This window comes from Furipterus horrens, unplaced genomic scaffold (genome assembly GCF_987537825.1).
Source record: "Furipterus horrens unplaced genomic scaffold, mFurHor1.1.pri manual_scaffold_3, whole genome shotgun sequence".
Classification (NCBI taxonomy): domain Eukaryota; kingdom Metazoa; phylum Chordata; class Mammalia; order Chiroptera; family Furipteridae; genus Furipterus; species Furipterus horrens.
The window spans coordinates 130,568,449-130,586,453 of record NW_028327173.1 but is presented as its reverse complement, the minus strand read 5'-3'; the positions used below and the strand labels follow the sequence as shown (position 1 = coordinate 130,586,453).

Below are 18,005 nucleotides of genomic sequence, written 5' to 3'. Positions count from 1 at the left end.
CAACTTAAGTGTTTAGTGTTCTGGAACACTGTTGAATTTTGAAAACATACCATGTAGTAATGGTGCTAGGCTTTTATTTAGCTTTGCTTTGTATTTGTACTGGCTGTATTTTTCATCTCCGATTTCTGGGAGAATAACACACTTGTGACCAATTTTATTTGAATTTACCACACTGAATGGCAAAAATTGTTTTTAAAATAAAATTTAGATGCTTTGATAAATTTAGTGGTATATTATTATAGACATTCTCTGTCTTGAGATGCCATATATTCTACACGGTACATAAATGTCAACAGAGGATTGAGACCAACTAGAAGCCTAACTTACAGCTGTGCTAATCAGGGAAAGGAAGAGGCAGAAAAACTTCCACTGAGACTGTGGAAGCACAAAGTGGAAAAAGTATGTATCACTAGTGCACCATCACGATTTTGTAATTTTGAACTAAAGACAAACTATAGGATTAATGCCAGGACATTCCCCCCCTCCCCCCACTTTTTTTATATAGGGTATGTCAAGGCTTCGTGTCTGATCTTAATTCTTGGTAATACCAACTAACCACGTGACTATGAAGCTGAGCAGTAACATCACAGCAGGTGACTTGAGAATAGGTGCTTCTTCAGACTTCACCTGTGAACACAGAAAATGATCTCTGTCTGCAGGAGTCGGGGCTCATTGTGAGACAATTTCCGAGGTTGCCTCTGTGTTGATTACTGCCTGCTTGCCTCCCTAATGGCTTATAAAGAAATATCAAAACGCAAAAGGAAAAAACAGTAATTTCTCTGGTGATCTTCATGGTCTATTACTAATCGTCCTCCAATTTACCATGTATCTCTAATGGAATACATCGATTCCATTTAATGATGGAAACATACTTTTATTCTAACAAATGCTTTCCCATTGCTGCTGGTTTGTCCTTGTTCTCCTAGTAAGATGACTTGTAAATCATATCTCACTTTAACAGCTATACAATCCACATCACGTGGTTATCTCCTAAGAATAAACTCTTGGGAAAACAAGAATCATATATAAAAAAAGAAAATTTAAGATGTGTATTATGATCTTGAGCAACTGATGGAATGTAGGAAAATAGAATTCATTTGACTTTCCCATTTGAAAATTATCCTTTGTGTGGGAATAGATAGTTTAGAGATTTAGATTGCATCTTCTTCTTCTGCTCAGGCATGATGCAAGGACTGGTGTTATAGAAAAGAAACTATAACCCTCTGGTGTGTTACTGAATAATATTCCTATATAAAATATTACATATATAGTTTATTTAAAATATTAGACAAATTTTAGACCAGGCATGAAAGAATTAACGTTATACAAAAGGTTGTATTCCATTTATCCCTGGAGCTGTCTTTCCCTCCATGCACTTTTGTTCATTTTTATTATTTTTTTTGAAAGTGCCATATACACCTGGTAAAAGATCTAAATCAATCAGTAAGAGTTCAAAATGAAAAATAAAAACCTTTCATCTCATTATTAGACCTGCTCTCCAGCAATGACCTTTTAACTATTAAAAATTTTCTTCTGATTACCTCTATACCTGTAAATAATAAGCATAGTGTCTTTTATGCTTGCTTCAATGACTTTAAGCCTGTGCTACTATGTGGATCAGTGCTAGTACGAGATCTGCTAATTGGTTTGTGATGAGATAAGAATAGAAAGTGAGACTGAGTCTTTGGAAACTTATATAGCATTTTGACAGCGCTGTCACATTTTTATTATATTTTATTATACAGGGGTGGGGCAAAAGTAGGTTTATATTTGTGAGTTCGCAAAACAGTTTTTAATAATTGTACTATTTTCCATACACACAACTGTAAACCTACTTTTGCCCCACACTGTACGTTGGGAAATTAAAATAAAACTGGTCTGGTATGACACATAGTTTGAAAAGAATCACCTTAATAAATAAAACATATGATTTCATTTCAGTGTTCTCTACTGTACTTTATTGTCTTCCTCCTTTTCCCAATTAAGTTAGTTATATTATGTTAATGTATTGACCACCATTGTAATTTAGAACAGTGCCTAGCACTCGATATGGAATATATTATACATGTACACATGTCCAGGTAGCAGTTACTAAAAAGTACTAACTCAGGACTAAGTCATGTACTAAATCTCACAGGTAAACTTGTATAACTCAATCCATTCGGCGAGGCAGGACGCCATGCGAACACTGTGCGATTTAGGCCCCTTAGCTCTCCTGATAAGTTCTCTGATCCCCTCCTTCCGAGTGCTGTAGACGTTTCATGATTTACATTCGCACACTTATAATGAAGTTAGACATGCTTGGTCTGAATGAAGATTATCTAAAATTTTAAATTAATAAGAAATATGTGGAATAATTTATATAGAAAGAACTATTAATTGATGTCTACAGGATTGTAACACATATCCCCTATAGCCTATAATTTATAACATCAAATTCCAAAATCTGTGCCTACTCAAATGAGAATTTTCAAGTGTTAAAGGATTCTTTTTTCTTAATTTTTCTAATTGCTCAAAATCATGACACGTTAGTTACCTCTTTATTAAACAAATTTTGTATTTCCTGGAGTTCATATATTTTGTCTTTTAAAGATGATTTTTTAATAGAGAAACTTTATAAAATCAATCTACATTTAAATATTGGAAACTTAGTTTAAAATTTTTAAAGAGCATTGCCAGCTATCAGGTCTGTCAGAGGTTCCTGAGTTTAATTCCCTCCTAAGGAGCCAGGGCTCTTGAGCAGTGTTTCAAAGTGTGATCCAAGTCCAAGGACGTCCTGCATTCTCAGCACAGGATGGCATTTTATGGGGGAGAGGGCCTGCAAATTTCCACTTTTAACTGGCTCCTCTGATTAACTGTTGGCATGCCAAAGTTTAAAACTGCCTGTGATAGACCTAGAGCTAGACCATGACAGGTTGTTTACAATGAGCTGTAATCAAGCAGCTTCTTTGGCAAGATGATTAGGAACCCTGCCTTGCACACATTCCTGTGTTCTGTTAGCTAGTTTCTCCATCTCCCGTTTCTAAGTTCTACACCCTAGCACCTACTCCCTAAGTCACAGACTGAGCCTTGCTTGCAATTTTTTTTTTCAACATCCATCCAGGATTCACCTTATGATGTACTAGATGCAACAAACATAAGGATAAGCAGACCTTTCTCTTGCTCTAGAATTCCTAAAAATATAAGGAAAGGAAGGACATTTTGGAACATGACTAAGGTAGTACAATTTCCACAGTTTCATCTGATTATCTAAAGAAATCTATGTGATAATGGGCTGCCCTTTTCATAAGATAAAGTAGGTATGCCTGATCAAGTAAGTACTTTTAAAATAGGTGCACAAGTCCTTTCAAGGAACTGAGAAGGATCACAGGATAGTTATGCTGAGGGCTAAGCTTAGCCTTGTAGGAGATAAAGCTGGAGGTGAAACCAAGGCTATGTTTGGTTATTGATGGGTAGTGAGGGATAAACTTGGTGATGTCAATGGCCATCGAGATAGTTACAACAATGCAGTGAAACAAGATGGAATGCACAACATTGCCCAAGAATGAACTGAAATGCTCCCAAACTTCCTCTCTGTGATGACCTACCATCTCCTCTTGTGCATATTTGTAATCATCTGATTCATGCTGGAGTGTTACTGTACGCATACATTCTTATTTAGTTATATATATAACCATACATAATGTAAGCATTTACTTTTATATAAAACTACATATGTAAGTGCAATTAAATAGTGCTCAGTTACATATATAACTTTATATATTATAGTTATATATGTGTGTATAACTAAATATAAATGTACAAATTAAGTTCATACAGATAATGTTTAAAGTAGTGCTTTGCTACAGTGCAAATATTGTTGCAGTGACAGCTATTATTATTTTTCTCAAAATTTCATTTTACTATCATTTTATCTATAACATATTCTAAGTTAAGTTTTCCTCAAATTTTCTCTTTTCAAATCATACCTTGATTCACACACGCATGAGCGCACAGACACACACACACACACACATAAAACAACAACAAAAAACCCACAATTTTTATAATAGGCACCTGTCAATGCTTCTGAGTTTGTTGTTAGCCTAGTGTCTCCTCCCTGCAGGAAATTCCCCTCGCCAGACTGCAGGGACTCTGGGGCAGTCAGGCGACTCCTGTGGCGACAGTGCAACCGTTCCTAGGGTATGTGGGACTGAAGCACCACCAGTCAGTGCCCGTTTCAGAAGCTCTATGGCTGCTGAGAGAATTACTCTTTTGTTCCGAGATCACGTACAGTGAGTAGCACATATGCCTGGAGCTGGTGGGGGATCACTCTGAACCACACGAAGAGTCCAACTGAGAAGGAAGCCATCATAATGTAAGGCAGAACAGAGAGACAGGGAATGTGGCCCTTTCTCCACCTCTCCCCCAACAGGATCCAAATAAATGATGCACACCTTTTGGACTTCCCAGCTGTGCGAGTCAAATTATCTTCTGCCTAAGTTAGAGGTAGATTTCTATAATTTTCACCAAGAGTCCTGATTAATTCAGTGATCAATTATTAGTAAGCTTATTTTCAGAATGCTAGTACTTGGCTTATGATATTACCACAGCAGAAATAATTAAGATGTTTAAAACATTCCCTGTAGGGCCACCATATCAAGCCGTAAGAAATAAGCACCTGTTGGCATGTGACAATGTATGGTGTAAGGAGTAAAAATAAATGATTTGAAATACTGCTGTGTAACCTGAGGCAAATAACTTAACCTTTCTGGTTTCTACTACAGACTAAAACAAGTTACTTCTTAGAGGATTGTTGTAAAGATCCAATAGCACAATGACAACTCAAGCACTCCAATATATAGTATTCTGCTGTATCAAGTCCATGGCTAGGCTATCAGAACAAATGCATGCTAAAGGAAAAATTTCATTCTGACACATCTGTGTATGCTACAAAGACCTTGTAACTTTTTTTCTTTTGCCTTTTCATACCAAGAAAAAAAATACAATTAAAGACATGTCTGAAGAACACTTGGGAATCATCAGTGTGCATATATTTTCTAAAATTATACAATCAATTCTTGGTTATCCGCCAGAGCAATTCTTAACTTAGCGTTCCGCTGTTCTCTTCCCAAATCCAAATCCTTGGCTCACCCCACACCTGCCTTTATAGATGCCTTTCACTTCCTTTATCTCATTCAGTCTCTATTACTGCCTCATTATGAAGGCAGAAATCATTACCTGCTTTTACATTACAGATGAGGAACTGAAGCCCAAGAAAGGTAAGTGAAGGCTAATTAGAATATCAGACAGGGCTATATCTCAAACTGCTTGACTGGTGATCTTTACCTTTGACTGAGGTGCTTGAATTTTTATTTCCAAATATCTGGATTCTTAGTGGTTCTGGTGTGGTTTAAAGTATCCTGAGATTAAAATTTTACTCATATCAGTTGAGACCACCCTTTGCCAGACACTAGTTTGCTTCTGTATTTATCAGATCTCACCTGCATAAAATTATTTGGTGCCAGCGACCTCTGTTACAGCTTTTAATCAGGAAATTATTTGTTCTCAACAAGGTAGTGGGATAGAATCTGGGCCTCTAACTACCTCACCTGGTATTATGACTTAATTTAACTAATTTTACTTTATGTTCAAGTTCTAGTTCTGTTTACACACTAGCAGTTATGTAACTCATTTGCCATTCAGAACCTTGTTTAGCAAATAGCACGACTCCTGTGCATCAAAGGCTAGAATGAACCACAGGAACGTGCTGAGAAGAGAGGCCAGTTAATTCCTAAACTGATTCTTGGGCCATTTGGAAAAGTGAGAGTTCTACCTGAGCTGTCGCCACATCACTTTGAGTGGTAGGTATTTTTTTAGCACTTAGACATATTCATAGGCAAATTAAATGTGTACTTCCCAGTCAAATATAAATGCCTTTTGAACTATATGAATATAATCCCCTCTTTCTGAAATGCTGTCTTTCTTCATTTTCATTCTTTAGTGACAGGCCTATGTTCCATCGCTTCTGAATATGCAATTCTAACTAGGCAAGTCCACAGTGATTTTTTTTCTCTGACCTTGGAGATTCTGATTTTATAACTAGCTAAAAACTCAGGGAAATAAATTAACACTTTACCAAATTTATATAACTCATCTCTGCAACAAGTTTGCAAGTTCTTTGAAAGACATTTTATGTTTTGTCCTTTCCTTTAATGCTACTTATGATATATGTGTATTGTATGCATATCATGGTTTTCCAACAAGAGTGTCTTGAGCTATTGATATCTATGTTTCTGTCTCTATTACCAATGATAATTAAACTTTCATAATCCATAGCTATTTATTTCTGATGTAAACAGTTTATATCTGCATACAAGGCCAGCACATTTCCATAACACCAGAGGGCACCATATGTTCCACCACTTAAAAAAAAAACCATCACTGCATTATTTCAAAAAAAAACTTTTTAAACATGAAGGTATTTTCCTAATGTTCTACTCCTGGTCAACAGGAAAATGTCTGGCTTCAGAGATATTCCTGACTTGCACTTTGGTCAAAACATTGTTATTTTAATTGATTTCTGGTTTGAAAGTATCAAATATAATGGTAAGCATATTTAGAAGTAATGTTTCCTAGCATGGATACCAGTCACAGGTGATTTGATAATTCCCTCTTTTCTGCCTCTTGAAAAAAAAATTACATTTCACTTTTGCCTCTGTTGAATTATCCTAAATATTTCATTAGTCCTTGCCTACATGACAGTTCTTTCGTAGGTCACAGATCCCTTTAAGATATACTCATCTAGCTAAGATTTATAACTAATTAACAATGTTAAAAAAGCTGTTGCTAATAGTAATTCAAAACCCTGCTGATGGATGGCTCTTGGAATTTAACACTAACAGTAGTCTAACAACTTAATTATGCTGTTTTTTATTTCTACACAACCATATGCAATAAAAGTTATCAAATAGATGTTTATCTCTTAACATATTTTCCTTTTTTAAGTGGTGAAAAATTGGAGTGAACTTAGAACTAGATGTTGCCTGAAAACTAAAAAAGAAGCAGGACTAGTGATTTAAAAGTTACATGCAGACTGTCTGGATGTAAGTTCTAGGTCTCCCACTTACTAGCTATGTGATTTTGGCCTATGGTGTCACTTCTTCTGCCTCAGTGTTATCACCTGAAATATAGGTATAATAGTAAAGCCTATCTTACAGAGAATTAAACTCCAAAGCACATTCACCGAGGAACTCCTTTCCTAAGCATTCAGTGAGCCATTTACTCTGCCCTGATTATCCCCACCGATGCTTTAAAAACTATCTCTCTTCCTTTAAGAAGGAAATATCTACTTAGAAGAATTTAAGCAGTGTAACAATGGCAAGGTAATCTATCCTAAAAAGAGCATCAGAGATACACATTAAGAAATTATACATAAAGATGACCTAATACTGAATAAACAGAAACCACCTAAAAATACCAAATACCAGAGAAATGGCTAAAAAAAAAACATGCTCTAATGTCACACAAAGGAAGTCAGTACACAAAGAACTTGGTATACTGATATATGTCATATGATCATTAAAATATCAGTAACAAAGTTCTTATGTACATAATAGATTAAAAGTACTTAATACAGAAACAGGTATATACTCTTAGTTGTATACTAAGATTACTCTAGCCAAAGATTAGATATTATCACTACGTCAATTGACATATATTTATATATTCTAAGGAAATATACCAAAATATTAACAATTTCTCTGTTTCATTTACCTCTGAATGTGTATTTCTCAATTTCTCTATAACATATGCACATTTCCCCAGGTGATATTTCTGGCCTCCATGTCCTTTTTCTTCTCAAACCACCTCAATCAATTAGTTCCTCTATTGCAATGGGCAATCCACAATGAGCACTTATAAATTTAATAATCAACAGTTAAAATAATAATATAACAAGGATGTAACCACTATTTCTGAATGAAAACCATTACCTTCATGAGAGATTTCCTTCCAGGGATTTGGGGGGTACATGAAAGCCGCGTTCTGGATCTGGTCATGTATGTCTTCATCCTCGTTGAACGGGAATGTGCCGCTGAGACTCACGTAGATGATGACCCCAACAGACCACATGTCCAGGGAGCGGTTATAGCCCTTGTTCCTTAGAACCTCAGGAGCCAGGTAAGCGGGGGTACCTACCACCGACCTCCGGAAAGACTTCTCTCCAATGATCCGGGCAAAACCAAAATCACAGAGTTTCACCTGTTGATAACAATGGTTTGCAGAAATAGCAAGGTCACAAACTGTGTGGGTCTTAGCCCTCGTCTGCCAAAGGCAACTGTAATATCTTATGTATACTGTATGGATTTCTCACAGTAGGAGAAATCACTGTTTTCCATTTTATATACTTGAAGACAGTGGTTTATGTACTGACAAAAAGTATGTTTTCATACATAAAACTATCATCTAAACATTTTCCCTCCTCCCTCACCCCTAAAACCAAGAGATAAATGTGAAAATATATATATATACTCAGAAGTGGGTAATATTGTTTTCCAAGGCAGGAAAACATCATGCGAATCTGGGAAGTGGTGGACTTAATGGCCTATTATAAATAAAGGTTTAAGGATAAGCATAAGACATGTCCTGACATTCATAATAATCTCATAATTAGGTCTTCACAGGCACCCTGCAGGTGTCAGGCACCAGGCAGGAGCCCAAGGCACCAAGGAGGCTGGGCAGGACAGCCGCTTTGGTCAGGTCACGTCAGATACAAGACTCCCTGGGGAGAGGCCGCTCCTTCTCTAGGATCTGCACACAGCAGAAGCTAAACAAGCTGAATGAGAAGGCTTGCTGTCTGTTCTAAGGCAAGCTGAACTGAGAAGTCAGAGTAAAAAAGCCGCAGTCGCAATAACACAGGAACGTAAGAAATGGATGGAAATGAACATGTAGAATTTGAAACAAATAAAGGTTTTGAGGGAAAAGGTGCCAGAATGCTGCCTGCCAGGAGCCGGTGATTCTGCAGCTGGCTTTCTGCTGGGAGAGGCTTTTATACTCGCCTGAGGGAAAGGATCAGCTGATGCAAGCAATACGTTTTCCGGTTTGAGGTCACAGTGAACGATATTTTTAAAGTGAAGATGCCGCAAAGCCACAAGTATCTATAAAAAAAAGAAAATTATAGAAATAATTTTACTTTGGTCTATTAGTTTATTTTTAAAATGTTTTCTACTAGGGCATAAATTCAGAAGGTCAAGAGAGAACTCACAATGTACAGTTAAGCTTCTTTATGCTCAAGGCACTACAATAAATCAGAGTAATATAGCAGATTTCTAAGGAAACTTGAATGGAAAGAGTAGCATTTTATGGCATTCATTCATATAGCAATCAAGACAGGTATAGGTAAAAGGAATCAGGATTCAGCCACTGCATACTTTTTAAAAAATTTTATGTACATGTATCTATTTATTTTGTATTGAATTTATTGGAGTCACATTGGTTAAGTAGTTTTAATACATGGGCCTGTATATGCATTAGTCATTTAGTATACTGGACTTGGGATGCCATCAATGTAAATCAGCAGTACAATAGGCTGCTGCAACCTTTCTGAGTACAGTTTAGGCTTTGGAGGTAGGCACTAAACAACCAGGCTTGAGAGCTCCAGCTAAACAGGGATAACATTTGCTATTAAACACTATCTGTTTTTTCTGGCTGTAATTGATTTCTTACCTGAGTAATTAAAAACTTCGTTATGTGCTCTGGCAACCTGCCCTTCTCGCTTGACAGGATCATCTCCAGCATGTCTCCATGGAGTTTTTCCATAACAACAAACACTCTTTCGGGCGTTTCAAACATACACTCCAGATTTACAACACCAGGGTGATGAAGGTTCTATTAAAGATAAATAAAGCACTTGAAGAAAATGAGTTTTTTGATACTGGTTGGCAGGTTCACTGATTATATGAAACTGTTCAAGTTACAAGCTATGAAGAAACTCACAGTTAAGATTTTTAGCACCTCTGAATTCCACATGTGTTGCCTTACATTTTTGAAATTTTAATGTCTCCAAAAACTACATCTTTACTTTCTATGCAGTGAAATTATTTTTTCTAGGTTTAAAATCTAACTTCTAGCACAGTGAATTGCTAATAGGGTTTTAATTAGACTACCATATTGAGAAATCTGTAATTTCTTAGGATCATCTCCAATATTCAGCACACTGTCCTAAAAGGGCATGCAAGGCCACCTTTCACACTTGGTAGAAATTTAACGTAGTAGGGATGAAATTTGTATGTGTAGAGCATCTGACTGCACTGGTAAGGCACATTAGTCAAAACCTCTTGGAACGGCTCTGCTGCTGGAGGCTGTAGTAGTTTGCTACCTAAGCTCTCATATGGTTGTATGGTGTGATGATCACTATGAAAACAGAAATAAAGAATTCTAAAGCCCCTGCCTCTTCCAGGCCATGATGTTAGGTGGTAGTCCTGCATTGTTCTCAAGAACTCAATAAATACTTCCACAATAAAGTAATGACTAATAATGATAGGCTGCATTTGGCTTGAGATGTTAATTGTCATATACGTCACACAAATTTACTTTGAACATTAGATGGGCCTCTGTAATGATGCTTAAGTCTGAATGTCGATCTGGAGTTATCAATAAAAGGCTTTGATCATTTGACCTTTACTCTTTATTTCTACACATAGTAACAAAAAATCCTGATATTTAAAAAGTGATTATATATTCTATTTATATTTCAATGAGAAACAGAAAAAAATCATGAATGAAACTACCTCAGGAAAAATAAAATAGGAACAAACTTAAATGTGCTAACAGCTGGACAGAGAAAAAAAATAAATGCTTTATTTTAGGAAAAAGAAACTCAATGAGTGATAAAATTGTATGTACCATTAGTTTTCACCAACTACTTGAAACCTGAAGTTCAGACCTCAGGTTCAGACCTCACAGATGGGTGCTGGGCAGCAGGGGGAGTTGTGGGTGAATCTGCCCCGTGGCTGTCCTCCGCACTGCAGGTTGGCAAGGAGAGGCCGGCAGACTGGATATGGAGCCCCACCATGGTTGGGAGAAGTTCCCAGGATGATCAGAGTGTCCTTCCACTATTTGGCGGTTTTGATCTCTGCCCCAGATATCTGACGAGGCTTTTTGATTTCAATGCCTTGGTGCCCAATCATGCAGCATCATACATGCACAGAATAGCAAGTTTCTGAATGTGGTCCAAGGAACGCCTGAACATGCACCCAATGGCTTTTCACCTCTAGAAGTCATCATTCTTGAAACTGTTAACTAGTCAAATCTGGCTATTTTGTTTACTCAGACTCCAGAGTTATTCTCTCTCCGGGTCAGAGATGAAGCCCATGGAGAGAAGGTGCGATTAACAAAACTCACCCTCTCACCTCTCTTACTTTATCTGTCCTGACTGCCTACTAACAGGGACAGATGCCTTTTGGCTTTGACCATCATGGAAGCATCAGGTCCTCAGGTGGGAGACTGTAAGGAATGACTACATATATCTGTTTGGCCTGCAGTGTGGAATCCGAGTGATCACACTGTTTATGCCTGAACCTGTGCACAGGCTGTCTCACTTTGTTTTTCTTATAAGCCCTTCCCTGAGAGAGGAGCCACTCCAGCCGGACAGACAGTCAACCTCTGGGTGTCGTGATGCATCAGCTGTCCTCTTTAAATCACTGATCTCAGCGGAAGCTTTAAGAATAACGTGAGAGTCCTGCCTGAGTTATGATTCTCCTTGGACAAGTCCACTATGAGATGTGCTAAGTGCACCTTCCTCTTCTGAGTATCTTATTAATTGATTCCCCCCCCTTTTTTTTTATGTTTACCTATAACTTTAAGCACTTTGGCAGTTTCTGGGGAGTTGGGCTTCCTTAAATGGCCAAGGCCTTGCTGTTGGGGGTGGGGGGCAAGAACAATGAAATCAGAAAAGAGCAGACAACAGAAGTAGGCAGCAAGGCAAATGGGGTCCCTTGTGTGTAGACAGAGGAAAAACCAGAGTGTGAAGAAGTGGATCAAGGTTAAGGGAGAGCAACCTCAGAGGTGCAGGAGGAGGGCAGAAGTGGTGCTGTTTACTCTCTCCCAGGCAGAGCTGAAGTATGCAAAGAGTGGGGGGATTAACAAAACTCTCACCAGCTCAGCCTGCTGTTTCTGCTGTTTTAGGCTATGATGATGGGGGAGAATAGGAAGTCAGTAGATGACCTGGAAGCTCTCTTACCTAAGTTATCTAATATACAAACAATGTCAACCCTCATGTGCCTGTACCTGGACTCCTTTAATTATGCAAATTCTTGGCGGTACTAAACTCCTATGCCTTCTTTCCTTTTTCCCTACAGAGAACTGGACTTTAATGTGTTTACCTAATTGGTGTACTCAGAGACTGCTCTAGCACAGGAGTATGAAACAGATTAACAAGATCCTCCCCTGTCAGCTACGTTGTGTCAAGTTCACTGTCAATCTGAAGACTCTACAATGTCCTCTAATAGCATCTTTACAAAAAGAATTAGAAAAAATTTTTGCTATTTCTTGATAAAAAACTTTTGAATCCACTTAGGTAAATACATCTTTAAAAAACACATTCAGTGAAAGCACTGAACCAAAGACTATGTATATATAAATGGTAAAAAAAAAATGTTTTAGAAAAGTTTAAACTCATTCATTTGTTGTAGTTGGCCCTTGATCTTTTAATAAAAAGCTTATGCTTTATAGGTTTGCTAAAGAATATATTGAATGGTAGCTGAAAAATCTTTCAAATAGCAAAATGACTTTATTTTTTCTGCATAACTGATATATAATAAGTTGATATTTTTAAACTTTATTGTGTATGGTTGAGACAAGGCCACCATAAGTGCTTACTCATGAGCTATATTTCTTTTTCATGAAACCAAAGGACCAAACTTATTTTTACATGTGACAGTAATAAAAGAAAACAGAATATAAAGAACCATGCTGTATTTATCCAAATTCTCTATACTATGCTGATAAAAAGTAATTTTTTAGCCTAGAGAAGATAATACTTAAAGATTGGAAATAGAAAAATGCTTCAAGCTATTATTTTCTATTGTCATGCATAATTCATGTTCTCTTTTTAATACCTTACGAGTAACTCTAAAATATGTTTCAAACACACTAGTCCATGTGACATGTTTACATTTAAATTTTCTATGTAAAATATAAAATATACACTTTTCTATATAAAATAATTATTCAACATTTTCCTCCTAATGTCCGAAGTAACTGGATTAATTAAAAAATGGCTTGACAACTGCACATCAACTACAGCATCCAAGTGTTCAGAACGAATTTTTGCTAACTTCTCAGGCCTACCTCAAGAACTCAGATAATAAATTTCATGGCAGAATAAGTACTACAGGATGCTTTGACCATCTGTTTGTTGCATTCAAGTAATCTAATTTCCAGGAAATGAAACATTTGGTCAAGTACAGGAAAGAACAGTGTCCGTTCACACATAACAGATTGATGACATATCCATGGGGTGAATATAAGTTGTTTAGAAGTCTGGGAGGAAATACCATTTCAAGATCAAGATAAAAATGATCCTGACTCAAGTTGCCTAGAGAATTCTATCAAAAGCAAAGGCTTTTTATAAAAGTAACAATATTTTATGTCAAAAAATAGTTAACTAATTAACATCTTTATGTTTACATTTGATTTTGTTATAGTTTCTGGATTTGTGTTAACATTTCATTTGTAGCTGTATTTAATTTTCATAGTGTTGCTTTATATATCATTCCATATGTAGCTGTGACAAATTGAAGATGTCATATTTTTCCCCTTTCTTCCTTCAAGATACTTACACTAAAACATATGAGAGTTGGGAAAAAGAAGAATTAGAATCAACAACTTTTCAGTAGGTCTTTAGGAGCAGTACAGACCTACTATGGGGACTTCTCGCAACTTTTCTATCAAAACGACTAAATGACTTAGCTCCTATTGACACAAAATGAAATAAAGTGAAAAGTGATGAGTGCAGATCTAAATTCTAAATGCCACAGAAAGCAGAAGGAAGAACATTCACAGTGGTGTGGGTGGAGACGTGAGGTGCCTTTCTCAGAGGCACAGCACTTGGAAGCTTTGTGGATTCTCACTTCTGCCAGCTTGCCAGGGTCAAGAGAAGAAGACACTATCTTTCCATTTCTAATCACAGTCTCTTACAATTTAGGCTTCCCTTAGTGGCCCTAGAAATTACAATTACCTAATGTCTTAAGAAGGGGAAATAGTATGTAATTCCCTGATAGAGGCAAAAAAAAGTCATCATGTAGACAGCAGAAGACTGTAAAAAGCCTAGTTAAAGATAATACTCAAATTGATATGGCAATCTCCCTTCTCTCTCCTAAATTCCAGAATCTTATACCGAACTGTGTTTGGGTATGTTATTTAAAGGAAAGATGTCTAACAATGGAAATTGATGTCCTTCCTTCCAAACTTACTCTTTTAGTGTTTCCTTTCTCAATAAATGGTCAGCCATCTGGGATAGAAACTGAGTCATACTAAACATTTTTCTCCCTCAATTCTGAAATCAATTGATATCTAAAATGAAAAGAGTCCACGTCCTTAATTTCTCTCACACTGATAGCTCACCTTCATTTCATTGTCACCATTACAGCCTTGGTCTAAGCCCTATCTCTTCTCGAAGGATCTGCCACAGCCTCCCAAGTGATCTTATGTCTTGTTCACCTCCCATCCATTCTGTAAAGGGTGGTCTCTATGATCTTCCTAGAGGTGATTCTGAATCATATCCTCTTCCTTCAATCCCATAACCACCACCACCAGCTTCAGGAGGCGGTGTATGTATCCCTTTAGCAAGGCACATGCAGCTCTTCAACTACCAGCTCCTTTTCCTCCTCCCACCCCAATACTTTGCCAGCTTCTCCTCTTCTTCTCCCACATATCTACCCGACACTCTGGTCAGAATAAACTATTTTCAGAACAAGCCCTGCTCTCTCTCTCTCTTTTCTGCTTTCATACACACTGTTTTCTCAGCAGGAATGAAGCTGTTTGCCTGGTATAAATTCTCGGCTGTCAGGCACTTTTCGCTGACTCCCACAGCCTGACCTGGATGTCTCTCTGTTCTCATAGTCTTTGGTACAATCCCCTTTCACGACATTTAACATATTTAGTTAGTGGTGAATCGATGTGTCTTACTTACAAGACTACAAGCTCCTTAAGGACTATATCTTATCAATTCTATTCCCGGTCAGAGTAAGCCCAGTTCCTGGTACTCAATACAAGTTTGTAAATTTAATTGAAGGATAAAGAATCCCTGTATCTCCTTTCTATTCAGGACATGAATATTCTTTAAAATTTAAACTAATTTACCAAATCTATGCTAATACAGATCGGACATACTTAGTGACAGAGTACATTTTGCATCTAATATGGTAGATACTGATGTCCTCTCTTCAGAAGAAAAAAAAGTACCAGACTTTTTCATTTTGAGTTCACTTGAATCTGCTAATAAGCAATTTCAGGATTCTGATGATCAATAATATGGTCAGAAGAAATAATATTTTTATGATAAGTACCAATAACATGCACATGAATATCAGAGATGCCACCAGTGGTATGAGTAGCAAAATGATTTTCTAAAGTACTAAGGGTATGGTCATTTCCAGGTACTGTTCCCTCAAAACAGAGATTTGGTCACTATCTCTGTAAATATTTCACCATATTTGATAGGAGTAAACATTTAAATTTCTACTATCTTCATGATTTGTATTTATTTTATATATAGCTCTTAAAAAAAAGATACCTCTTAGTTTCAGCTCATTCTCAAAGCTCACAAGGAAACATTCACAGAAAGAGGCAAAGCAACAGCAGCTAAAGACCATAGTCAGGATATTCCTTTTAAATAACCCCTTCCCTCCCTGCCAATTCTCCCTTGAACAACGTGTGAAAATCTAATTTCCTATGATTTCATTATTGTCCTGATGAGAAATAAAGCCCTGAAAATGGGCTATTTAGATGATAATGATCACTCTACTTCTACCCCCTTACTTGAAAAAGACCTTGCAACTCCCTTCTTTTCCTTTGTTTTTTGATTTGATTTACAGATGTGACAACCAGGAAAGTCTTGGAGCCTGACCATAGTTTCAGGAGCGCAATCTCTGCGCGCAGACTGTTTGAATTCCAGCTCTGCCACTTCCCAAATCCTGACTTCCATTTTTTTTGATATGTAAAATGGGATGATAATAATAATGTGCCTAATCTTGTAATACAACTAGGATTTACTAATGTAATGTCTACAAATGACCTAGAATCTGGCCTGGAACACAGTAAAGGATTGTTGTTATCGTTGGGAAGATTTTCTGTAATTTTTAAAAGACCTGGGCCACATTTCAGTTTGATAACTGAAACTTCACGCTAAGGGGCAGAAAAGAAAACTTCCTTTTGCATTTTACCGAACACAGGCTACATCACAAATGAACTGCCACAAACTTGCTTTCTAGGCTGCCCCCCCCATCTTTCCCCTGCAGCGTTTTCATACTTCAGTGATGGGAGAGGGGCTTCTACCAGGATGTCAACCAGGTGCAGGCTGCGCGTGGCACCAAGCGAAAGCCTCCTGACCCACCATGAGAGTGGAGACCACTGGGCCGTGGCATGTGAACGTGTCCCCATTGCACGTGCCATTGGCAAAGGCTCGATTTAAATAGGCTCACACTTCAGTAGTTAGTTATCATTTAAGAGGTAACATTTTTTATCTTTTAGGCAGTAACATTTTTGTAGGGGAATTCCGTAAAATTTCAGAAATGCATATGGATGTTAACCTAGGACAAAATAAAGCTAACATACACTGTCAGAAGAATAAAGGCACATCATATTATTTCAAGAACAAGATTGGATATAACAATCCACCCTCCTGTGAATAGGGATCACTGGCTGACTTTCAGATCACTGGGGCCACAATCAAATTTAACCCATTAGACTCTAGGAACTCAGAAATGTCCAGATCATTCCCGGTAAAAATTGTTTGCTCTTCCCATCCATCAGACTGTTACTTTTGCTGTGGCACTAAGTAGCACAGATTGACCCTGGTTAAATATAGTTTAAAATTTTGTGGGAGAAATAATAAACTGAAGCACCTCTATGAACTGCTAATAACAATCCAACACTCTGTGCCCAGATACCAAGAAAGAGAGTCAACTTTTAGTGGTTAGCTTATAATGCACAATTTACCATTAGATTTTTTCATCTTAAATTAGCTGTAAGTCTGTGTATTCTATTAATTAACACCAGGTCAAGAAAGTTTTTTAAAAGACCAATTCAATATTTGCAAAGTGAAAAAATCAACTGAATCCTGATGTCAAACTTCTGTATTAATGTATATTCATAAATCTATCTGCACACCTCAGTTATTCTGCACTTTACCAGTTATGGACAGGCTTCAATCCAGCTTTAGGTTCCAGGTTGCTACAGACATATGATAAATACAATGTCTTCTTCTTACTCTACAGAAGGAAGAAGCAGCTAAATGCAGAGGGGGAGAAGGAGTATGCAGAAAGCACTTTTAAAAAGCTCTCATCATCTCTCATATTGTTTCTAGGCTTTCATGACTTTTCACCAGGTGAAAATACAATAAAAATACCTGATATTTACTACCCATCACCAGGAATCCTTCATATTAGAGGTAGGAATGGGAAATTTTAAAAACAAAATCCAGATGTCTTTAGCCTACCACACTAAGGTCTCATTGCATTGATGTATGTTCTCGGCTGAAGTGGGTACTGTAATTTTGGGCGGTGGGTGAGAACTTTATATCAAGAGAACTCAGGGAAGACCTTCACATAGCAAGGATCTTGTATGCATTGGAGTACCCAACCCTGCCCCCCTCATCCAAGGCCAGAGTTTCAAGTTGAATTTAGGCAAAAAAGCATGATATTTGAGAACCAGAAAAAAAGGCTTCAAAGACAGAAAATTAGTAAGTGGTCAATACCATTAGAAAATAAATAATTTCCCCAGAAAGTTTGACCCCCTCTCCTCAC

At 37.2% G+C, this 18,005-nt stretch overlaps 1 protein-coding gene across 1 annotated transcript in view; it reads right to left on the bottom strand.

The window, feature by feature from the left end:
- The window catches only part of PRKD1 (protein kinase D1), a 328,190-nt gene that overhangs the window by 10,335 nt on the left and 299,850 nt on the right, over window positions 1-18,005 (bottom strand). Inside the window, exons 14-16 of the mRNA XM_090270173.1 lie at window positions 9,706-9,867; window positions 9,039-9,137; window positions 7,974-8,241 (exon numbers count right to left, since the gene is read on the bottom strand). Of these exons, the coding sequence (XP_090126299.1) occupies window positions 7,974-8,241; window positions 9,039-9,137; window positions 9,706-9,867 (529 nt within the window). The remainder of the gene's footprint in view (window positions 1-7,973; window positions 8,242-9,038; window positions 9,138-9,705; window positions 9,868-18,005) is intronic.